Source organism: Stenella coeruleoalba, assembly GCF_951394435.1.
Source record: "Stenella coeruleoalba genome assembly, chromosome: 14".
In the NCBI taxonomy this organism is placed as follows: domain Eukaryota; kingdom Metazoa; phylum Chordata; class Mammalia; order Artiodactyla; family Delphinidae; genus Stenella; species Stenella coeruleoalba.
In genome coordinates this window covers 16,748,477-16,773,928 of record NC_137160.1, presented here as the reverse complement: position 1 = coordinate 16,773,928, position 25,452 = coordinate 16,748,477, and the positions used below count along the sequence as shown (strand labels likewise).

At 46.4% G+C, this 25,452-nt stretch overlaps 1 protein-coding gene across 5 annotated transcripts in view; it reads left to right on the top strand.

The window, feature by feature from the left end:
- The window catches only part of NEDD4L (NEDD4 like E3 ubiquitin protein ligase), a 338,296-nt gene that overhangs the window by 15,219 nt on the left and 297,625 nt on the right, over positions 1–25,452 (top strand). For 3 of the 5 annotated variants that reach the window (XM_079943344.1, XM_079943341.1, XM_079943340.1), the window contains exon 1: positions 17,063–17,636. The exons of the other annotated variants lie outside the window; for them this stretch is intronic. In XM_079943344.1, coding sequence (XP_079799470.1) covers positions 17,523–17,636 — 114 coding nt within the window. In that variant the 5' untranslated portion in view covers positions 17,063–17,522. Of the gene's footprint in view, positions 1–17,062; positions 17,637–25,452 lie in introns of those variants that run through there. 5 annotated transcript variants of the gene reach the window in all.

Sequence of the window (25,452 nt, the reverse complement as noted above, 5' to 3'; positions counted from 1 at the left end):
TTCAGTGTCTCAAGCTAAGGAAATAGGACCAAAATTGACTTAATACACCAGTGATGTCCTGCTGCCCAGTGAATGGCAAATAATTGTGTGCCTGGCCGTGTGAACAGAAGTTTCCATTTGCAGTTAAAAAGGCGTGGGAGAGGGCTTCCCTGGTGGCGCAGTGGTTGAGAGTCCGCCTGCCGATGCAGGGGACGCGGGCTCGTGCCCCGGTCTGGGAAGATCCCACCTGCCGCGGAGCGGCTGGGCCCGTGAGCCATGGCCGCTGAGCCTGAGCGTCCGGAGAGGCCACAACAGTGAGAGGCCCGCGTACCGCAAAAAAAAAAAAAAAAAAAAGGCGTGGGAGAATTGAGTCGACATCAAACACAGCTGGTAGCAGACCCACATGGAACCCCAAGGAACCAGCGTGGTGACAGCTAGTGCCATAGACCGTAGACCTAGTTTTACACTTCTGTAAATGAAATATCAATCAGAGAATTTCAGACAGCACAGAGAGGAGATTTGAGAATTTTTTAACCTTTTAAACTGAGCATCAAGCTTGAGAAGTACTGTTCTAATGAGTGGTTGAGAACCACAGTTCACTTTCTGGGGTCCTCGGACCTTACTTCTCCATTCGAAGCCCTTTTATAGTCTTATATTTTGTATACTGTTATTTTGTAACAATCACCTTCAGTCTTGTTAGAATGAGGCTGGTCTTAATATACAAAAAGAAGATTAAAAAGTACAGGAAGGGCCGGGAGTGACCAATAATGGACAATTTGATGGATGGGATGAGGTGAGTTGGTAACTCCCAAATTTTGTAACATCCTGTCACTCCAGGGAGGAGGGACTTCTCAGCTTTCCAGTCTTTTTTTTTTTTAATGATTAAAAAAAAATTGAAGTATAGGGAATTCCCTGGCAGTCCAGTGGTTAGGACTCTGCACTCTCACTGCCGAGGGCCCGGGTTCAATCCCTGGTAGGGGAACTAAGATCCCATATTCCACATGCTGTGCGGTGCGGCCAGGAAAAAAAAAAATTGACGTAATGTTAATTTACAATATTATGTTAGTTTCAAGTGTGCAGCAAAGTGATTCAGTTACACATACATAAATAGATGTGTGTTTATATGTATATACACTCTTTCAGATTCTTTTCCATTATAATTTATTACAAGATGTTGAGTATAGTTCCTTATACTATACAGTGGTTCCTTGTTTACTTGTTTCATACCCAGTAGTGTGTATATGTTAATCCCAAACTCCTACTTTATCTCAGTTTCCCAGTCTTGTTGTGGTGATTTTAACACCTGGGCAACAAAGAACTTGCCCTTCTTTGCCAGGTGACCTTAATTCTAGAGTCTGCGAAATGATGGTTTCAAGCAGATGCTCTGGTCTGGGCAGTGGCAGTTTCAAGGATTTCTTTGCCCTTTTAAAGAATCTGTGGAAACTAAAAACCAGTGTAAAATGATCAAAGGTGAGTCTGTGCCCTTCTTCTTTGGAATGTGTTTGCCTTTTACGGGGGCTTAGAGAAGCAGGAGACCTTTTAGAATTTTAGGGAAGGAGGATAGTTAAGAAAATTTTAAGTAAGTAATGATATAGACTAGAAAAATGGAGGGGTAATCTGTATGGCATGAGCAAATAAGGGTTTTTTTGGACCAGCTGATCTGATGAGATTGTCTAATCTGAGATTTTGTCTTGTGTGGGGCAGCCACCCACGGGGCCTGATGTTGTGCTGGGAACTGAGATGGCCAGTGGCACACAGCCCTTGCTCTGAGGGTCTCACCTGCTTGAGACGGGCATGTAAACAGCAATCACTTGTGGTCAGTGAAGTAGTAGCAATAACTGTGCAGGACGGTGCTGTTGAGTCTGGGCTGTGAAGGTGGGTGGAAAACACTGGTGTCCGGCTTCGAAAACTGACATCTGAGCTGAGTTTTAGATTAAAATAAGCCAGTAGTTAAAATTCAGGCACTTTTCATGTGCTAGGTGCTGATGTGTATATCTGATGAAAACTCGTGGAGTCTTCACAACAGCTCTTGGAGGTGGGTACTTTTATCTCCATCTCACAGATGGGAAAACTGAGGCACAGAGAGGTTAGCTAACTTGCTTGGGGGTCACAGAGCTAGTAAGTGGCAGAGCCAGAACTCGAACCAAGGCACTCTGGCTGCAGAGCCTGTGGGTGGAACCACCACCCCATGGTGTCTCGGAGCATTTCTCCAGGGAGTGGAGAGGAAGGACAGCAGAGGCATGGGTGGCCCAAGTCACAGGAGGAAGTGGCTCTGTGTGAATAGCCTTGTGGACCTTGTCAAGGAACTGGAACTTTATCTTCTGAAGTACTTTGAGAACCCACGTAGATCTGTGCTTTTCTAAGGCTCACCACGCAGCACCGGAAGAATGGATGTGAGGTTGGGCCACAGTGGGAGGTCCTGCAGCTGGCTGGGCAGAGTTGGTGGTGATGACAGTGGAACCAACCAAGCCGGCGGGGAGGCGGGGTAAATGCAGGAGGTATATAGGAGACGGAAGGCATTGGATGTGGTTACTGATTGATTAGCTGAGAAAAAGGGAGCAGTCTAGAATAAATCCCCGCCACCCAGGTTTGTTTCAGAAGACTATTGGATGAGAGGAAGGGAGAAACCCTTTTTAAAATTAAATATTTACTAAATACCTGGTACGGTGGTTTTAAACTGTGGAGTAAGCCCCCTGCCCCCTGAAACACTTGGCAGTGCCTGGAGACATTTTTGGTTGTTACAACTTAGGAGGTGCTACCGGCATCTAGTGGGTAAGGCCAGGGATGCTGGTAAACATCCTATAAGGCACGGGATGGCTGCCGCGATGAAGAACTCTCTGGCCCCAAATGCCAGTAGTGCCAAGGTGCAGAAGCCCTGCACTAGTATATACCAGTTTTACGTGGTTATCTAATTTAATCCATTAACCCATCATGTGAGATTATTAAATATTCTTTTCCACGTTTTTCAGATGACAAAAGCAAGGCTTAGAGAGCACGGGTGGCTTGGCCAGAGCCACAGAGCTAGTTAAGTGCCAGAGTTGGAATTTGAACCCGGGTCTTCTGTCTGTCCCAGTGTAGACGTGCCCTTTTCAGTTCTCCTGCTGTTTTATTCCTTGCAGAGCTGCAAAGGAAGAGGCACATTGAATTGTGGGGCTCTTTTTTCTATAGTGCTGGCTCCAGACTGGAGAAGGCAGGAAGGAAGGTGGTTATTTATACGCAGCTCTGCACAGGATCGGATTTTCCAGTCCTGAAGGTCTTACAGCAGGGAGTTCACAGAAGTTATCACTGTCTAGATGTCGGCTTTCTCCTGCAAATATGAATCTGTACCATCTTTTCCTTTTAAAAATACTACTGTTAAGGTAAAATAAAATGTGAAAATGATCATTTTAAGCCCTATTTATTCCCTGTGCATATTAACCATTGCAGCTTCTCAGTAATTTAATTACTGAGTGTCCCTTGGGGGAGAGATTGGGAGGGTCATTCGGGACTGCTCTGGATTTAGAGATAGCAGAACTGTTAAAAATACCTTGATTTGCCAGAGGTGAGGAGCCCTTTTGAGAATTAGTTTGCTTTAGTGTGGTCTGGAATGACAAGAGGGCTTTTGATGGCTCAAGAGAGAGTGTGGGGTTTAGAATTCTGTCAGCTGCTGTCTGCTTTTAATGGTTATTATCTGGTTCCCAGGCAGCCTTCCTTGGTGGCCCGTGAGAGTAGAGGCTTAGGGACAGAGTTTCCACATTTGAACTCTCTGTAATGTCATCTTACCGGTGTTTTCAAGGTTATGCATTTTAAGATACAGTCTTTCGATGGTGATCTGAATGAGGCTGCCCTGCTGAGATAGGTTTTTGTGGGCATGATTTCTCTGCAAAGAACAGTCTTTGTGTTGACCCCAAGTCCCGTTTTGTGTCTGGCCTCCCAGCGGCCTGGTGCTTGCTTGGTTGGACTGCTGGGACCATTGGGTGAGCGTGCAGTTTCTGTCCTTTACCTATCAGCTCTTTTGTCCTTAGAGGTGCTGGGACTCCTGCATCCAGGCAGTGCTTCTTTGGGGGAAACCTGTTTGCTGCAGCTTCCAATCTGATGCCGATTCTGCTAGAAAGTAGAAGCTCAGGAGGGCAGGAGTTTGGTAAGCAAACAGCAGGGCCTTCAGCTTTATGTTAGGAGAGTTCATGTTTTCATAGAAAATCAGAAAAAAAAAATGGAGAAAAGGAGAACTCAGAACTTTACACAGTGTGCTGGTTGCTGGCCTGGATTATACTACATGCAACGTTGAACTCGAGTGTGGTTTTTTTCTTTCCAAATTCCTCGTGTAGATTTACACGTATAACACGAAAGTAGTAATAGGACATTTTGACAAAAAAATTGAAGGGGCGATCAATTAAAAGATCACGTCTAAATTTAACCCAATATTGAAGAATAATAATAAAAATAACATGTTTTATTCACTATATTAATGTTACTGTTTGCTCAGTGCTTACCTGATTGGGCTTAGGTTTTTTCTTTTTCTTTTCCTGCTTCAAGACTTCCCGATGAGGAGTACCTTATTCTAATATTGCTTGCCTTGGGAAGGACAGTTAATCATGAGTTTCCTTTTCTGCAATGGGAAGGCAGCAAGCAAAAATTATATAGTGTCGGGGCTTCCCTGGTGGCGCAGTGGTTGAGAGTCGCCTGCCGATGCAGGGGACACGGGTTCGTGCCTGCGTCTGGGAGGATCCCACATGCCGCAGAGCGGCTGGGCCTGTGAGCCATGGCTGCTGAGCCTGCGCGTCCGGAGCCTGTGCTCCGCAACGGAAGAGGCCACAACAGTGAGAGGCCCGCGTACCGCAAAAAAAAAAAAAAAATTATATAGTGTTTTTTTAAAGGCTGAATAAAGTACACCCCCTTGAGAGAAAGGACATAAATGAGAACTTCACGGGTTGACTTAAATTATTTTTATTATAATGTTTCTTAAAATATATCCAAACATAAAAGGAGGAATGAATGTGTTTATAATGCATCTATCACCATAGCTATCACTGTAGCCAACGCACAGATTCATTACAAATCCAGTTCCCCGCCTAATTCAGTTCAAATTAACTGCATGGTGTTTGATGTGGCAGGTGATGCTGATTTGTTGAAGCCGCATCTGTCATCTGTTCAGGAAGTATTGGCTGCTGGGCCAAGTTTTCTTCTCCTGACCTACCACGTGCCAGGTGGTGGTTACTCTGTTTTCCTTTACTCCCATTATTCAGACATCTATTATACCATGTGCTGGAGCACAAACACATCAGTCTTGTTAGCTGGACACACAGTGGAATTACCGATGCCCTCTTGATCATGAATACTAAGACCAGATTTAGCCCCAGAAATCGTGGCGAGCACTCCGTTACTTAAAGTGGTCTTGTTGATGATCTTTGTATTAATATATTAAGATCGTCATGGCCTGAGGCTTCCTGGACCCGATGCGGTCCGCTCTCATCCAGCAGGGAGGGAGTTGCTGTGGTGGGTGGTAGAGCCTCTTTGGACAGCCCATGTATTTTGTCTGTCAGCTCTGTCATCACGCAGCTGTGATTCATCAGAATACAGATGATTCTCACCTGGCCCAGTAACCATCTACATTGAGAATGTCAATCAGATCTAATACATCTTGTGCCATAGTTGCTACTTGATCTTGCACTGGTCTTCTCTTTGCTTTTAAAGACAGCTTTGTACTGAACATTTCCCTAGTTAGAGAACGCAATTCAGTCAGGCTCTCATCTTTCCATTCCTTAGCAACCCTCTTTCCAGTGCCACCATCAGATGACCTTGCTGATTTTCCACGTAAGAAATGCTTTTGTTGTATTGTTTTCAAGGCAAACAGAACTCCATTTTTATTGGCTCTGGAGTCCCCTGGCAAGGAAGGCACCTCTCAGGGTGCTCTGCTCAGTGCTGAGTGGGGGCCTCAGCTCCACACTTGGAGTTGTACTTCCCTAAGATGAACTTTAGGATTCTTGCTTTTAAAAAAAATTCCTTTCGCCCTTTGCTTATCTTAGCCAGGGACAACAGTAAAATAAGGAGCAGTTTATTTATTTTAACAGACGTGTTGGACGTTGCCCATCCAAAGGAGCATTGCCATTCAAGGTGGTTTCTTGGGGAGGCCTTGCCTGTACTCTTAACAGGGTAACCAGGGGTCAGTGCATTTCTTGGTAACCCTTACTCTGTCAAAACTGCCTTCTCAGCCAGGCTACTAGGCACATTAGGCTCATTACCTTATAACAACACCTCGTTAAAATGGTCTTAACCGGGTTGAACCCTCATCTTAGTCACTATGGTTGGCTGTTTCTAGAAGTTAAATTTATCCCCTGGGAAGGCACACTTGCCCACCACTCAGGGTGTCAGATGTAATGGACTTCAGTGGCAGCTCCTCCAGCAGAGAAAGTCCAATTCCAGGTGTGGAATGCTGACTTACTATTGAAATAGGTGCTTAGGGTTCCAAGGTGGCTGTACTGACACGCCACACTTCTAGTGTTACAGCAGAAGAATCAGCCACGTTCTTTAATATTCATATCTCGTAGAATTAGAATCAGGAGAGGAACTTGGTAAATCTTCTCTATGTTAACAAAAGTAAAAGCAGAAATTACTGGTGGGTTTTTATACGGTAGAAACATATACACATTTTCTTATTTTTTCCCCATGGTCTCTTCAGTTGCTTGTCTCTTTCCTGTTACATCTCATATCTTTTGAAGCCTTTTGTGAATGCTTTTTTAGAGCCTCCGTTTTCGTAGATGTTAGGAGGTTCTGGGGTTTACTTTTGACGTTGATTGCCAGGCGCTAGGAGATAACTAGTTGGGAGAGCTTTTCCTCCCTGAGTGCTGCAGCGTGTCTGGGGACTGGGTTTATTGGGGGAGGTTTATAAACTTAGATCCCCTCATACACACCCACACTGTAATTCAGAGTTTGTCATCTTTAAGTGTTTTTCTATTTAAGCGCTTAAGGCCCACTCTCTTAAAGTGAATATTTAAATCTAAGCGCATTTTGGTTTGTGCCAAGAAAGAGCAGGAGTGGATCGAGTGAGAAGTTGGCATAACAAAATGTAGTTCCACAGAAGCAACTTGACAGTGGAGAATTGTGTTGCTGGTTTTTGGTTCTGATCAAGCACTATGGAGTCCTAGTATAAAACAAGCCTGGGTAAAAAGTCCACGTTCGCACATCATACTTGGAAGCGTTTGGACCCAATATGGGGGAGCTATATATGTACGTAATACCATGGTGATCTCAGGCCTTGAAGAGTGACAGTAAAAGGACATGATAAAATATCTTAATACCACTGCTTAGCTCTCTGATACCCTTTTGCTGTTTGCATTGGAGGAATTATCACAGAATGATTTGACATGTTCTGGTTAAAGCAATGGCTAGGGATAGGGTGGGGTGAACCGCAGCAAGGGCCTGCAGGGCCATACCTGGCTTACCTGGAACACCTCGCGCACCTGACTGGGGGGCCCCTGAGGGTATACCTGGATTACCTTTCATACCTGTAGTTCTCAGGGAATAGCGTCTTTTAGCTGAGAAATGAAACTCTAAGCGAGCAAGTAAAATGAGCAGCCCTGTGGGGCCTGAGCAACACTTTGAGTACTTCTGTGGCCGCCCACGTGTGTCCTTTCTGCTGTGTAGGTAGTGTCCCAGTGGAGCTATCTGAGTCGTGGAAGCTGGAGAAAGAGATGTCGCACAGTGTTTTGCAGGTGGGAGGTGAGGTGAGGCGGTTTGGGAAGTTGGCGCTCCTTAGCCTGCCTGGGAATGCGAGGATCCCAGATGGCAGGTGATGGTGGCCGCAGGGGCTGCGGGTGGACTGGGTCAGGGCTGCTTGGGCTTGGGGGTGGACTTACCTGAAGGCGAAACGGGACTGCGCTGTTTGGCAACAGGGCTGCAGAATTCTTAAACCCAAGCAGCAGAAGCATCTCTGTCCTCGCTCTTCTCAATCCCAATTTGTTTTTAGTCTCAGCAGAGACAAGAATGATCGTTACTTGCAAAGTGAGGGAGCTAGGTGAGGGAAGAGTAAATATGATTCTGGGCCACTCAGACACGAGTGAGCAAATTCTCTAAACGATCTTGTGTTAGGTGTTATCCCTTGCCTCAGAATTGCTCTGCAGAAGGCTGACAGAAGACCTACCAGGGGAAAAGGTCAGAATTCCCCACCTACAGTTTCTTTTCTCCTTTTCCATTATTCATTGAAGAAAGGGAGAAGCTTGAGGGATGTCCCTGAGGTGTGCGTGGCCATGGACCAGGCTCGGCCCTCAAGCGATGGGGATACACTTTGTTAGTAGGGGACCGAGTGGGGCCTCTGAGGCACTGCCTCCCTTAATTTTCCTTCTGAAAAGGATGCTTTGCCCTGTGTAACCTTGTTACATGCTCTTCTCTAGGATGGTTTATCAGAAAGTATGACTGTCTCTCCATGCCCTTCCTCAGCAAGTGTGTTAACAGCAGGATAAGCACAGTTGTGAAGCCTTTATTTCCACAACTTTTCAAGTAGCTAAGCCCCAGCAGTGTTAGAGTTGAAAATGGGGCCATCTTATCAGGAACCGACTTTCAGATGTTGAAGTAAATATAAATTTAGTAATGTGGGAAACTTATCACTAAAAGTACTCCATATTTGAATCATTTTTCTCTTTTGTTAGCTCAGTTTTAGGAACAGTCCTAGGGGTTCCCCTGGAAGAAAGTTTGGCTGGAATAGAGGGCAGTGATTGTGAATTCTCCAGATCTTTCTTGGGCATGCTGTTAGGGGAGCAGCAGTCTTTTGGAATACGAATAGGAAGTGTTGATGTTGTAATGCTGACTGACACAGTGATACTGAGTTTAAAATGGTGGTTAATACCTCACTACAGTTTCACACAAAAATACAGGTAAGGGCCTTAGAATTCCACAATGGTGGAGTAAGGACTTCTGAAAATCTACTCCACAAAAGCATTGAAAACACTGGCAAGACATATCAATATCAACTTTTGCAAAACTTTGGAAACTAGCTAAAGACTTGGAACAATCTGAGGAATATTTGTTCAGGAAAAGCCATGTGATCTCAGCAGGAACGGTGAACTTTGTGTGGTGTTTTAACTTGTGCTCATCCCATCCCCCTGCCCCAGCTCCACTGTGGCCTTGGAAGCCAACGGCTTTGCAGCTATGGTAGCTGTGAAAACCAGCAATCTAGTAGCCACTGGATGTGGAAGAACAGAATCGGAGCTCCCCCAGAGGCCCACTTCCAAAGAAGTGTCAGCCCGTCTGGCAGCTTGCGTAAGAGCCCCATTCTTAGGGCTTGTCTTTATTTGATCTGACTCAGAGCACACTTTGTGTAAGGGCCCTACTCACTGAGCATTTGTTGAGAATGGTCAGTTGCAATTGTTTAATCCCAGCTGCCTGAGATGGTTTTGCTGTTTGGGGCCAACAGTAGCTGATCAAAAAAAGACTGAAAGAAAAATCTGGGAATGAAATGCCCCTCAGGAGCCTTGTACAGCTCCACCATTTTTCTGGGAATCTGCAAGACCCTGCAGATGCCCAGGGAAGACTGAAGAAGGCCCTGAATTCTCTTGTTGACCTTGAGGTTCTACGCAAGCAGAAAGTGAGACTAAGGTAGAGTTATAAACTGGCTGGCAAAGCATTGAAACCATGAGCCAACACATACACAGAAGCCCCTGGTAAGGGCTGGAAGATTTATTAGTTCAAGACATTTAAGGAAATCTCTGTTCACCTACTCCTGAACCACGAAGTGAACTAATCAGGGACTTCAGTGGCCACATGTGACAAAAAATACAGACGTCATAGACTTAGTCCAAGAAAATCACTAAACAGTAACAACAAACAACCCTGGGGTCCATAACAATAATTTTGGAATCTGATTTCCACACATGGACACATTATATTATTTTAAACGTCTAGTTTTCAACAGAAAATTATACGACAGCCAAAGACACAGGAAAATATGGCCCATCCACAGGAAAAAGTCAATCGATAGAAACCGTCCCTGAGGAAGCCCGGGTGTGGAATGTACTACAGAAAACTTTACATCAGCTTTGATAGACATGTTCAAAGAATCTATAGGAAACCACATCTAAAGAGTTAAAGGAAAATACGGAATGATACATCACCAAATGGAAAACGTGAAAAGAGATAAAGATTATTAAAAAGAAAAAAAAAAAGGAATTCTGGAGTTGAAAAGTACAGTAACTGAAAAGGAAACATTGACAGCGTTATGGTGGGTGAAAGAAGCCAGACACAAAAGGCCACCTTTTTAGTTAAAATGTTCAAAACAGGCAAATCCATAGAGACAGAAGGTAGCTTAGTGTTTTCTGGAGGCTGGTGGGAGGAAGGAATAGGGTGTGACTGTAATGGGTACAGAGTTTCTTCTGGGGTGAGGAAAGATTTCCGGCATTATCTAATGGTGATAAATGCACAGCTTGGTAAATATATTAAAAACGAATGAATTGTGTATACTTGAAAAGGGCAGACTTTATGATCTATGAATTAAACCTCAATAAAGTTATTTAAAAATAATGTATATAGATAAGGCCACATCCAGATGCATCTAGGGTGCAAGAAAACTGTGCCACAGGCTTCAGTATCTGGCTTGTGCAGACTTCGGGCATTTTGTGCCTTGAGTTGGATTCTTTTTTTTTCTTTTTTTTCTTTTTTTTTAAAATTACTTCTTCGGCAGGTCCTGAGGAGACCAGGCTCCTCTGCCCGGGGAGAAATTCCAGTGGCAGGTTGGATGGGTGATACATCGTCTTCCTTAGCAGGGAGCAGCCTGGGAACTCCTGCAGAAAGTCCAGCAGAGCCCCACTCACACGGGGCCACCCACAAAGCCGTGGCCCCTCACTCCCTCCCACCAGCCCACTTGAGTTGGATTCCTAACTCTGCATCTCATTTTCCCCATCCACTCTACTGCCCCTGGCAGCGTCTGCTTCCGTGTCACTGGACTGAGGGAGCAGCGTGGCAGTGTTCCTCCATTCTGAGAGGGTGATGGGGGCCATCGGGCCAGTAGTACGCTTCTGCCTAATTAACGCCTGAGCTTAAGCTTTCATCGATGTGGGATGTGTCAGTGTTTCTCCCCATTCTCGCACCTTGTACCTTGGCATTTTGCTCCTATCCTCCCAAGATCAGGCTAAGAAAAACTTAAGTAGTGCAAGGGGGAGAAATGCCATAGAGATGAGCTTGGCCAGTTTGAGGCGATCAAAAAGCATCTGCCTGATAGATGGTGTGCAACCCCAAAGTTGAGCAAGTGATTACAAAGCGATCAAGAATAAAACCAAACTCTTATCCTCTGCTGGGTACCTCGAGGGAAGAAATGGTGCTGCACATTAAGGCAAGGAGACAAAGCCCAAATGACACACATAGGAGAGAGGACGCTGAGAGGTCAGCCAGTGTTGGCTGTACAAGTCTCAGTATGTATTGGATGATTGGCTCAGAGTAAGAGGATGCTGGAAATGATGCAAGAGGTGGGGGCGGGGCATTGGGGGGAAGATATCTCCATAGCTGAAGAGTCGGATGGACAAGCAGTTGTTTGGACAAAAGAATAATAATAATAATAGTAAAACCTGCATAGATTTCAAATACTTTCTATTATGGATTCATTTCACCCATTCTTAGGAGGAGGGAGTATGTTTGCACAGATACAATTTATGAAAAGTGTCTGGACCAGAGAACATCATAGTGGCAGGGATTTCCTGTCCAAGAGAGCAAAAAGGAAATAAAAAAATAGGAGACTCCAGGAGGCAGTTTTAAGCACTTTGTTTTGGTCTGAGGTCATTGGAAATTGTGTTTCGTTACAGATTTTCCTCTGGTCTGGCTGCACAAAGTGATCATTAGGTTGGCGCAAAGTGCTATGGAAAACAGCCGTTGCTGACATCAAGAGAAATGATTATGCCGTTTGGTAAACACAGGAAACTAGATTGCTAAGGAGCCCTTCCCTTGATTGCTTGAACTGTGGCTCAGTGGGAAAGTTACCTGTCTGCTCTTTGTGGTCAGGAGTTTTTATAAATCGAGAAGCCCACAAATACGTGAGACGGAAGGTGTTGTACTTTAGGCCCAAGCCAGACTGGCCTGGTGCTAGTAATTGGAGTTGTGTAAACTGCAGTGAAGGGGGAAGAGCTGGTGGCTGGTGTCACAGGAAGAGCAAACCCCTAACTTTTATTCCTAACGTATAATAGGACACCTTCCTTTCTGACACTGGGCACAGTAGGGGATGAAAGACTTCAGCAGCCTGTGAAGAGCTCTGCCTCAGGCTTGGGACCATTAATCAGAACAAGTAAAATAAAATTAGGCAAGGTAGTCAGGTTTGTTTTATTTTAATGGAATAATAAGATATAAAACAAGAGATAGCAGGGCCACAGAGCGGGGAAAGCGCTGGTGGACTTTTTCTTAATCCCTTTTTAGGTTTGGCTCCATTTTCTTGAGCTTCTTTGCTTACCTTTGGCGAACTCCTTAGTGGGTAAAGTGAGACGGCAAGATAAAGCCTGTGTCCTTCCACCAAGAGAGGAGTTGGACTCATTCTTTCTTTACATCTTTTTTTTCTTAATTTAATTTTTTTGTGACCTTTTTATTTATTTAATTTATTTATTTTTACATCTTTATTGGAGTATAATTGCTTTACAGTGGTGTGTTAGTTTCTGCTCCATAACAAAGCGAATCAACCATACATATACACATGTTCCCATATCTCTTCCCTCTTGCATCTCCCTGCCTCCCACCCTCCCTATCCCACCCCTCCAGGCGGTCACAAAGCACCGAGCTGATCTCCCTGTGCTATGCGGCTGCTTCCCACTAGCTATCTACCTTACATTTGGTAGTGTATATATGTCCATGCCACTCTCTCGCTTTGTCACAGCTTACCCTTCCCCCTCCCCATATCCTCAAGTCCATTCTCGAGTAGGTCTGTGTCTTTATTCCTGTCTTACCCCTAGGTTCTTCATGACATTTTTTTTTCTTAAATTCCATATATATGTGTTAGCATACGGTATTTGTCTTTCTCTTTCTGACTTACTTCACTCTGTATGACAGACTCTAGGTCTATCCACCTCTTTACATCTTTATTGGAGTATAATTGCTTTGCAATGGTGTGTTAGTTGCTGCTGTGTAACAAAGTGAATCAGCTATGCATATATCCCCATATCCCTTCCCTCTTGCGTCTCCCTGCCACCCTCCCTATCCCACCCCTCTAGGTGGTCACAAAGCACCGAGCTGATCTCCCCGTGCGATGCAGTGGACTCACTCTTATTTCAGTGGTTTTCAAATCCTGATCATAAGAAGTGCTCCAGTCCCCACCCACCCCCCACCAACATTTTATTATGAAAAATTTCAAGCCTATGGAAAAGTTGAAAGAATGTTCAGTGAACATCCATTTACCCACCACCTAGAATCTACAATTAATATTTTGCTGTACTTACTTTATCATCTTTATCCCCTCTCTCCATCTTATTTTTACATAGGTTTCAGAGTACACAGCAGACATCAGTACGCTTCAGTCCTACACGTTGAATGTGAATATCATTAGGTACAGTTTAATATTTGCTTGCGGATCACTTCCGGGAATTTTTTTCAAGATTAAATTCCCAAGCGCCATCATAGAGTTTCTGATGCAGAAGGGTGGGGGAGAGCCCAGGACCCTCTGCTTTGAAAAGCCCCCGGGCTTGGGGTCCTCTGCTCCAGGGAGAGGTTGGTAGGGGTCTTCTTCACAACGTCTCATTTGACTCCATAGAGAATGGCTTTCCTGGCTCTCGATAAAGATGCGTTTCTAGTATTGCTCTGGCTACTTATCTACATTTTACTAGTCTTTGGGAAAACAAAATGTAAAAACAGAAAGAGGGCTTAAAAAAGGAGGCGAGAGAGCTTTTCTTGAGGTGAGAATGGCGGGATCAGTTGGGAGACAGGGCTTGCGCTGGCCCTGCCAAAGAGGAGGAATATGAAGGTTAAAAGGGAGTTTGGCGGGCTTCCCTGGTGGCTCAGTGGTTGAGAGTCCACCTGCCAATGCAGGGGACACGGGGTCGTGCCCCGGCCCGGGAAGATCCCGCATGCCGCGGAGCGGCTGGGCCCGTGAGCCATGGCCGCTGAGCCTGCGCGTCCGGAGCCTGTGCTCCGCAACGGGAGAGGCCACAACAGTGAGAGGCCCGCGTACCCCCCAAAAAAATTCCACTGAATTGTACAGTTCAACCCATAACAGTGGTTACCAGTTTGAGGTGAGGAACCCAGGTGAATGGAGATGCAGGCGTGGGCCATTTGAGCTGGCAGATCTTTCTGGAGCCAAAGGATTGACAGTAGTGGGAGGTGTGCATGGAAGTGGGGGCTCGGCCAGTTACGGAGGGCTGCGTGTGGCAGTCAGCAGCGTGGATGGACTTGGTCCTCCAGGCAGTGAGGGGGTCCTTGGGGTCAGCTGAGGGTGATGGAGTAAAAGCATCTTCCAGAAAGTTAATCTGGGCTGCTTTGAAGGTGTGCTGCAGAGGGAGGAGGCTGGAAGGAGGGAGATGAGTGTGCAGGATGATGAGGCAAACACGGGGAAGGTACAGGGATTGGAGGCCTTGCACAGGCAAAGTTCAGAACTGAAAAGTCTGAGATGACTTCCGAGTTTTGAACCTTGATCCTTATAAGAGCGGTAATGTGAAATAGGGAAATTAGGTAAATGAAAATACAGGTCCTGCCGTTGGTTAAGTTTTGTAATATGTTATCGATACTATAGTATGTTGTTTTAGTCAGAGTAAAAGTGTATAACAGCTCGCATAGCTTTCTTCCAAGCTGAATCTTTGCAACCAATCTTTTTCCCCTATTGAAAAAGGAATCTTTTATTCTACGCTAATTAGCCACAGATTCTCCTACAGGAGTTTTCAGGAACTGGACTCTAGTGGTTGGATGGAGACAAGCGTATTTGATAATCTTTTGCATTAGTTCATGTTGTATCATTCAGCAGGTTTTACAATTGGCTCCTTGGCAAGGGATGGTTGAGATTCCTACTGACTAATTATGATTTTGGGTTTTACCTTGTTGATAACTATCCGAACATGAGGGTGTACTCCTTGGTTTGGGTAAATTTTGCTTGTAGATATTGAGGTTTGGGCTGTTGAATTTCCTATGTATTTTATTTTGGCTTTTAATCCTTTAAAACATTTGACTCTGACTTTACTGAGCGCTGTAAAAAATTCACCATCCAGACCCTTGTGAGGACAAGACCCTTGGCAGAAACCCTTGAATGGACAACTCTCTAGCTAATTTAAAGCTCCCTGAGATGCAGAACAGTCTGTGAAATAAACTAACTGCTGTGTCGGGAGGGAGAAAATAAGATGTGATTTTAATATTTTTGCTTGTAGCTGCGAAAAAGAACTTTGGAAGGATTCCCAAGAAACCTAGCAATAGAGGTGCCTCTGGTGCTTTGTGTGTGTTGTGGGAAGGCAGTGGAGAATGGGGGGCGGGGCTGGCAGGAGGGAGTCAGGGTGAGGGGATGTTTTTACAGTGTATCATCTGAGGTGTTTTTTTGAGTTATGTGAAGGTATTACAGTTGTCCCTTGGTATCCTCAGGGGATTGATTCCAGGACCCCAGCAGATACCAAAGTTTGTGAGTGCTCAGGTCTCTTATATAAAATGGCATAGTATTTGCATATAAACTACGCACATCCTCCCATATACTCTGAATCATCTCCAGATTGCTTATAATAACCAGTACAATGTAAATGCCGTGTAAACAGTTGTAAATACAATGTAAACAGTAAAACTTTCTGGAATTTTTTGGGAATATTTTTAATCCACGGTTAGTTGAACCTGTGAATGTGGAACCTGCGCACAGGGCCGGTTGTACTCATTTAGGAAAGCAATTTCACTTTCTAAGAATGTTAGGGAAAAACCCTTGTCCTTGGTTTTTCAGTCTTTTTTTTACCCCTTGTTCTGCCATATCATATAGGACAGATTGTCACATGCTTGATATATTTTAAGTATAACCAGACTTCGGCTAACTTGACTTTTACCTACTTTTTTCTAATCAAAAAGCATTTTTAAATCCAAAAGAATTGGAGGAATAACCTTTACTCCATGTTTTGGGGAAAAAGTATATTATTAATTATATTAGTTACCTAATGCTAAGTAACCTCAAAATTTAATCACTTATTTAAAATTAAAAATTTAAAACAATTATTATGTCATCGTCATCCTTCCTTTTCTATGAAAGTTAGCCTTTGTTTCTAGCTGAATAAATTTCTCAGTCAGCTTCTTGCCAAAAGAATTTTATTCTGTACTGTCTCTGTGCCTTTCAGTCCAAGCTGTTGATGTTGCTGCGAGTATCATTCTTTTAAAAATGTTGTGAATGTCCTATGAATCTTATTGGGGGTTCACTTCATTAGACAAAAGTCGCATCCCCAGATCTCCTCAAGATAAGTAGTTTCCTTCATTGGGCTTGTGCTGAGTCTACGGAGGGACCACACCCTTACTTCTTAGAAGCCTGTTTGTTGGTCTGAATGGTTCTGAGGCAATGCCTTGGAGTTTTTCTGAGTTCTTGACGCAGTCTTTATAGGTGGCACCTTCAACACTCTGCCTGGACATTTCCTTAAGTCAGGCAGGCAGCAATGCTGCTGAACTTTCTGTCGCTAAGTAATAAGGATTCTTTGCATTCCAGCTTGTAATGACATTTCCCTCCCTGAACGCGATCCCTTACAGCCTCCTGAAAGACCATGAGAGTTCTACTGAGCTTCATCAGAAGGCTTCAGCCGTGTCCTTTGCGTCCTTCCAGCTTCTCCCCACTGCCAGCTTTCAAAGCAACTCACACATTTGGGGTTTTTATTACGGCAGCACACCAGTTGCTGGAGTATAAGTGAATCCAAAACTCAGTGGCTTAAAACGGAGAACATTATTTTTCAGTTTCTGCAGGTCCAGGGATCCTAGAGCAGCTCAGGTGGGTGATGATGGCTCAGGGTCTCTCCTGAGGTTGTCTTCAGTATATTGGCCTGGGCTGGAGTCCTCTGAAGGTTTGAATGGGGCCGGAGGACCTGCTGCCCGGTTGTGTCACATACGTGGCTGGCGAGTTAGTGCTTGTTGGCAGGAAACCAGTTTCTTGCCATGTGGACCTTCGTCATGGGACTGCTTGAACATCTTCACGGCATGGCAGTCACCTTTCCTCAGAACTTGGTTCAAAAGACAGGTGAGGGACTTCCCTGGTGGCGTAGTGGTTAGGAATCTGCCTGCCAGTGCAGGGGACACGGGTTCGATCCCTGGTCTGGGAAGATCCCGCATGCCACCGAGCAACAGCCCATGTGCCACAACTACTGAGCCTGCGCTCTAGAGCCCGTGAACCACAATTACTGAAGCCCGCGTGCCACAACTACTGAAGCCTGTGCTCTAGAGCCCACGAACCACAACTACGGAGCCCATGTGCCACAACGACTGAAGCCTGCGCACCACAACGAAGAGTAGCCCCGCTCACCACAACTAGAGAAAGCCTGCGCGCAGCAACGAAAACCCAACGCAGCCATAAATGAATAAATAGGTAGATAGATAGATAAATAAAAATAAATTTATTAAAAAAAAAAGATGTGGGTAAAAGGTGAGATGACGGGGGCTGAAGTCAGGGCAGCTCCATGCCTTGCCGCCAGCACAGCATCTTCCTTTCCGGTTTGAGACACCTTAGTCCGGAGACCAGCTGGAGGATGTCAGCAACACGGGAGGAAAACGTGTGGACACGCCAGCTAAAGGTATTACACGGGAGATGGTTGATGGGAACGCGGGTCACAGATGATTCGGATCTGCCGGGAGTTGAGAGGTTGGGGTGGAGGGAATTGTGTGCAGGATGCAGGAAAGATTACCGAGCATCTCTTATTTGGAACCTGGAGGTAGAAGTGGGTCTGGTGGGGCACCACGTGCCAAGGCCCAGGGCACATGAGGGGCGTAGCAGAGATCACAGTGCTGAGCAGGGCAGGTAGACAGCAGCAGGCAGGAGGATTCTGATGGAACTGACACGGGGACCAGGAAGGAGGTGCTGCAGACAGCGCTGCCCCAGACGTCATGGAGAGGAGGAGACAAGTAGAAGGGAAAATTCGGGATCCAGAAGAGCTTGTGGTTTGTTTAGCAGCCTAAAAGCAATAGCATTTTACGTAGGTGCAGGGCAAAGCGTCAACATTTCAATTTATGTGGAATTTAAGAGTTCGCAGATTTTAAAAAGGCCTCTCCCTGGTACTAAAGGGAGAAAGATCCATGCATTCCCTGTTTTGAGTGGAGTTTCAGCAACGTGTGGACTGATTCTCTTTTAAGATACACAGTCAGGGATTCATATCATGAGTGTTGCTTAGGCAAGAGGCCATCTCAGTGAAACAGAGACGGTCGTATATAGGTTCCTTCATAGGCTGCGAGCTCTTGGGAACGTGGATTTTGCCGAAGAGGGTGATTTTTAAATTTCACACTCTCTAGCCTGGTGCTTTCACGTAGGAGTTTTTCAAGAAGTATTCGTTCTGCAGCGATCTTGAGTAATAGCAAGCTGTTTGGTAAGAAATGCATAAGGCATGGTGGTAAGCACTTCCTATCTCTCATAGTTGGTTAGTAATAGCATTTCATAATGGTCCTTGTCCCTTAGACTAACTGGTATTGCAGCTTAGCAGGCTTTTCTTGAAAAGCAGGAATAACAAAATAGTTATCTCTAGGCTGGGTGGAAAAAAAAAAAAAACCACCCCACCCAGAATGAAGCTGGGTACAGTCAAGTTGCTACAGCCTGCATATGTTCATTTTCTGTGGTGAGTATCTTGAGGAAACTGCCACATAAAGATGTGTGACACAGCTGGTGGCCCCGCCCTCCTTTGACCCGTGCTTTCCTGTTGTCCGATGGTATAACACAGAGGTCAAAGGTTTTACAACTTTTTCTGGGGGAGAATTCTCACATCCACTCTCCAAACATAGCAAACACTGATGCGCCAAGGGAATGGTCCGTGTTTTGTAGAAGAGTGACAGCAGGTCCGAAGTAGGTTCAGACTGGAGGAATCATACTGTGCATTTTAAACGGGCGCCGTTCTTTAAAACGCGCTGCCGACCTCAGCCTCGTATGATGTTAGCGGGGGATTTGCAGTCCCCACCCAGGGCGCTTCCAGAACAGTTGAGGCAGGACTGTAGCAAGGTTTCTTGAAGACTGACCGCCTTCTCTCCTCATTCCTCTGCGCTGCTGTGCGGCCGGCCTCCCTGTCCACTTCTTGTAGAGTAAAGGTCCGGTTCCCTGGCGCAGCCTGCAAAGCCCTTCTCACCTGCAGGGCAGCCTCACCTGGCCGCCCTGGCCCTACCAGCCTGCTGCTGCTTCTGTATTACCTGGTGCTCTTACGCCCCTGATGTGCTCTGGCCATGTCCTCTGCCTGGAGCACACCTGTTCGTCCCTTGCGTCTCGGCCGATCACACTCCAGGGCCCGTCTTGCTGTCCCCTTCTCCGCGCGCTCCACCCCTGTAGAGCTGACTTTCATCTTTGCAAGTGGATCACATGGCAGAGGGCCAGACTGGATACATGGCGGGACCTGGGAGGGCCCTGGAAACCAGGCAGCTGGGGGTGCAGGGGTGAAGGCAGACCCTGCACCTTTGAAGCTGGCTTAGTGACACGTGAGAAACGTGTAGGCTTGTAGGACAGCTCTGTTGCCTCCACCTCTTCCACGAACACCTAGAAAGAACATCTGAAAGAAAACTGCAAAGAGCGAATTTGCCTGTTCACGGCCTGGAGTTTGGAAACAAGGGCTTGGTGATGTTTTTAAATTTAGGCGTCATTGGGGCTTTCCTGACTGCTGGGTTGATAGGTTAGAAGGATCTAGGTGTGTCCTTAAGATTTTAGATTATCCATTGATTGCATATATACACAGACTTTAACATTTTTCTAGCTGTGTTGCAAGTTAAGCTGTAGTCTAGGAGGTTATCCTTATTTTGTTCCTTGTTCTTTTCCTTCCTCCTAGCGTGATGTTGCTGATCTGAGGTCTTCGTCCCCGAGGGGCTGGTTGTCCACTGGTGTTTATTGAGCTGTGAGCTGTGCTTGGCTCCCAGGGCTGTGGACCTGGGTGAAGAGGGCCATGATTACTCAGCAGATTGGTACTGGGGCGTGGCTGCTAGGTGCTTGCTCAGAAAGGGAGAACAGGCATGGATACTGGCTAGTCCTGAAGGACTGCGCCCTTAGGGGAGGAAATTTAACAGCTGCCCCTCTCCTCTGCCAGCACTGCCCACCCACTCACTCTTCCGCTCTGACACTGGCTCACTCCCACACTCACTGACTTATTTGCTCTCACTCTCTTGTTGCTTCACCCTTTGTCTTGCATGTCTGTTCTCACAGAGCCCAAGGCAATCTGGGGCCTGCGCTGTCCAGGAAAGAGGGAGGCTCTGTTCCTTAAGGCAGGATTGTATTTGAAAGGGGAAAAGATAGAGGGCAGGGTGGCGATGGGGGAATTAATCCCAGGCAGCAAGTGTAGCACAGACACGGGTGTGAAGGCCAGAAAGTACCAGGATCCCAGCAGAGGATGGTGCATACTTGGATGTCCCCCTCGGGGGAGGGGGGCAGTGGGGGTGAGGTGAGGTCTGGACAGGTGAGCGGGACTAGATTGCAGATCCCCCCTCCCCCGTCCCCCTGAGCTCAGTCTGGCCTGAAGGGCAGAAGGGGCAGCCTCCGGGGAGGATCTGGCAGGAGGACTGCCAGTGCCGCTGCCTCCCAGAATCACATGGACTCCTCACCCATGGGTATTGAGACTGTAGGGCTGGAAATCCTCAGTTAGGGTTTGAATGTCTCTGTGGGTTCCCTGTGATAATTTCCATATCTTCTTCTATTTCTCATCGGGGACGTTTTCTAGTATTTTTATTTGAGCATAAAACAAGGTATGCCCATACACGTTAAATTCTGTCAGAAAGCTTTGACTTGTAGGATTAGAGTTTTAGGCCTTAGGTTTTGGGAATGCCAAGTGTTTACCTTTTGGGGCCGCTTTTACTGGGAAGAGCTTGCCTCTTCCCAATGGGAACTCCTTGGTAAAACCTACTGTTAGCGTGCAAGTCTTTTTATTTAGGTTGTTTTCACCTCTACGGGGATACTTTATAGTCAGTAGCTATGGGAGGATTATTTTTGAATGCTGAATCACCTTTTCAGGGTGATTTGGTGACAGGTCATTCTGTGGCTGGCCTTACCTGAAACTCACTGCCCTGGCTTTTGTGTGAATCTAAATTTCACATTGTGACTAGTTTTGTTTAAAACAGGGAGCATCTGTGCATTCAGAAACCAGCTCTGTGCTTCCACTTGCTGTCATGAGTTTCTCCTTTACTAGTGGAACAAGACGATCGGTTTGTCCTGAGGCCTGTCAGTCATGGAATGTGGTGTGTCCAAACGTAAACTCTCTGCAGCCTTGCAAACTTATTATCAGTGTGGGAAATTGGCATGTGGAAGAACAGCAGGTGGCATTTAGAAGCTTGGGAGTTTTTCTCCTCTATGGATTTCACATCAGCCATTTAAGGCTCTAATCTTCAGAGCACTAAGGTCAGTGCTTCGTAAAATTACAGATCACACCGTGGCATCTCAGATGGCAACCCATTTAGAAATCTTCCTTAAATTACTGGGGGAAAGAAAAGAAAGAAAAAATGGTAATGAATGAACGATGACTGTTTTGTTTCCAAGACTTAGGACGGAGCCCTCCAGCTCTGTGGCTTTTTATTCTGATGTGAAGGTAATGAGACCATTGTAACTTACTGTCAGGCATGATATGTTAGTGCCAGCTCTGTGCGAAGTGCTGTTTAGAACACAGAGCTGCTGAGTCCTCGGCCAGACCACCGTCTGCAGTCTGCAAGTAGTAGGCTGTGGAGGCAGAGGCCATTCCAAGTAGGAGAAGCCTTCTGTTCCCGCAGGGAGTAAAGGGAGAACCCCAAATAGACAGGTGTGTAGTTGAATGGATACAGCGCCAGGCCAAGTGCCCTGCTTTTCATGCGCAAAGGATGTCAGAGACATGAAGTCAGAGCTCCGAGTTGCATCCTCAGCGCAGTAGCAGGAATCCTCGGTTCTTTATCTGGTTGGAGTGAGTCAGGGCGTGTGTGACATTCTATCTAAAGTTTAAAGTTAGTTGAGCCCCAGGACCTTCACTTCCGAATAGCACACACCAGAATCAGATCTGCAGATGGCAACAGGAAGAGAGGAGTGGTCTGAAGATACTGACCTGGGGTGGTGTCTGCCGGAGGAGGGTGACAGGTGTTAATGTTACTGAGTCCAAGCTCATACTGCTCGCCGCACGACAGGCCAGTAAATCGAGAGACAAGTTGTTGGGGCAAAAGTAATAGTGACTTTATTCGGAAAGCCCGCAGACTGAGAAGATGGTGGACTAGTGTCCCAAAGAACCATCTTACCCCAGATAGAATTCAGGCTTCTTTTATACTAAAAGGGGAGGGGGTGTGGTTGGTTGGCGCAGACTTCTTGGAGGCGGCATCCTTTGTTCTTGCGTCAGTCCACCTAGGTCACGTCAGGATGTTCCTGTAAACCTCCAAGAAGACTACTGTTATTCTCTGTTCTGCAACTTTTTATCTCTCTATGAATGGAAAAGTGTTATATCTTTAAAGGTCAGAGCCTTGAGAATGTGGTACCTTGTATCTTTCAGGATATAGGCAATGTTCTTAACTCTAAGCAAAGGCAGAAGAATCCAAAGGTTAACGTTAGATCCAATATGGAGTCAGATTTGTTCCTCCCTATTACATTAAGATAGGACAGTAGCAGAGAGAGGCTTTTCTCCCCCTTAGTTTTATGCAGAAAATGGTCATGGAATAATGGGGAGGAATCTGGCAAATGGCAGGCTGCAGGGCCCCAGGAAGGGGAGAGTTCAGGTGTCAGGGCAGGGCCAAGCAGGGGAGGACTGAACTGAGCTGCAGAGAGAATTCTGTCCCGGGCTGAGCAGTGGTTTTGCAAAGGTGGCCCGTGGGAGGGCCGGCAGCAGGGGACAGTCGTGGGGGTCAGGCAGTGTCACCCCCTCCTGCAGGTTTGGGAAGGGGCAACCACACACAGGGCACTCCCGGAACGGCAGATGTCACCCTGGTAACTCCTTTCAGGCCCCATGTTGCCTGTGAGGCTCAGACTCCTGCTGCATCTAGAAGGGTCTGTAAGGCCCTCCTGGAGCCTCACCCCCACCTCTGGTCCCCTCTTCAGGTCCTGTTTCCCGTCATTTTCTAAACACATTCAGCCTCCAGGCGTTGATCACGGAGTGCTGTGAATGCAAATACAGAGGCTCGTCCTGAGTGTTTAGAAGCAGGGACCCCTGCAGCCCCCCACCATCAGGGTTCCAGTCCTGGCTATGCCACTTGCCAACTGTATGTGTGTGTGCGGGGGGGTGGGTCCTCTCTGTGCCTCAGTTTCCTCATCTGTAAAATAGGAATAGTAACAGTACCTGTCTTATAGGGATATTGAGCTGTCTAGGTGTTAGTTGCTGCTGTATCATCACCGTCATCATCATCGCCAAGCTCACACATTTCCCCCAAAAGAAATGAGTCACACCCTTTATTCTAGATTCCCTGTCTTAGTCTGTTTAGGCTGCCGTAACAAAAATACCGTAGAATTGGGTGGCTTATCACAGAAATTTCTCACAGTTCTGGAGGCTGGGAAGTCCAAGATCAGGGTCCTGGCAGACTCAAGGGTCTGGTGGGGGCCAGCTTCCTGGTTCGTGGATCACTGTCTTGCTTTCTCCTCACATGGAGCAAGGGAGCTCTCTGGGATCACATTTATAAAGGCACTAATCCCATTCCTGAGAGCTCCACCCTCGTGATCTAATCACCCACCAAAGGCCCACTTCCAAATACATGGGGAATTGGGATTTAACCTGAATTTTGGGGGGAAACAAACAGTCAGTGCCCTTCCCTGTGGAGGCACAGAGGGCAGTAGAGTCAGAAGACGCTGACTCACAGCTGTCACTATGTACTTATTAGGCTTGAAGACTTATCAAGATACATTCCTGAGCCTCAGTTTCCCCATGTGTAAAAGAGGGATCGTGACACCCTACCCACCTCACAGGGTTTTGTTAGCAAATGCCAAGCCACAGTGTAAGTACGTGTTCTCAGCAAGCGCCAGGTCCCTATCACTATTCTTTTTTTTTTTTTTTTTTTTTTTTGCGGTACGCGGGCCTCTCACTGTTGTGGCCTCTCCCGTTGCGGAGCACAGGCTCCAGATGCGCAGGCTCAGCGGCCATGGCTCACAGGCCCAGCCGCTCCACGGCATGTGGGATCTTCCGGGACCGGGGCACGAACCCATGTCCCCTGAATCGGCAGGCGGCCTCTCAACCACTGCGCCACCAGGGAAGCCCCCATCACTATTCTTATTATGAGTTTTACTTTCCAGCAAGTGTTATAGTTTTCCTGATCTTTTTTCCAATTCCAAATCGAGACCCTTGGAGTCAGGTAAACTTATTTGCAGATATTTGAATTTGGGACTGTATTTGACTATCTGGGACCTCTTTTTGTCCAGGTTCCGGTATTTTGACTTATTATACCCCAGCAGCTCGTAAGGAGGCTTCCTTGAGGCCAGCCCTGTGTCGTCTTTGTCATCTTTATTTCCCTGGTGGCTCCTAGCACGTGCCTTACTCATGGTAGGCATTCGGCAGATGTTCTTGAATGCGTTTAGTATTAAGTAATAATAAATGTTCAGCTATATTTTATGGACAAACAAATGCTTGGATTCACATGTACGTAAGAGACATCTGTTGACTCTCTGCTGTGTACCAGCCAGCAACTTGCTTCTTGTAATGTTATTCTCTGCTACAAAGGAATTGTGATATTCCAGGTCACCAAGTGACATTTCAGGACAATTACTCGTTAAAGGAAATGTAAATTTACGCATTAAACAGCGCCACTGAATTGCACAACGCCAGGAGGCTCTATCCACGTCGCAATCGGGAGCCCTGCTTCACTGGTTTCTTGGTACATAGAAAGAGTCGGAGGATCCGGCGTGGGCGTTTGAAGTAGACCCGAAGAGGTGTCAGGTGGTCCTTCAGAGTTCTGAGACTGAGGAATGGTTTGAGCAGTTACATTTAGTCGCCACACACAACGGAGAAGAGCTCTTCAGGGACACCCAGCCTCGGGTCAGAGAGGTAATATTCCACTCCTGTTGCTTGATACTCTGCCTGCTATAGAAAATAATCTGAGACAGCTTATAATAAAAGTGCAGCCCCCATAAAATGAGAATGATTAACATACAGGAAGGAAAGGATAGGAAATGGATTTCAGGAAGCTCTGAGTCTCCTGGCAGCCAGAACAAAGAGAGCCCTTGCTGGGGTGATGCCTTCTCAGTTGAAGGAAGGAAGGGCCCCACGTCCTGCTGGCAGCTGTGGGTTCGTGGGAATAGATGCTGAAGTGTTGTACCAGCCTGCCGCTGGAGCATCTGGCTGGGGTTGGGTGGAGAGGGGCACATCCTTGCCCGGTAGAGTCATGAAGGCCCCTTAGCATCCGGTTGTTCCTGAAATGCCTCTTGGAAAGTTGAGGATTATAATGTTAGACTGTGGCTTCCTGAAGCCAGTTCTCCTGGAGGCCAGAGCAGTGAGTGAGTGTGAAGTA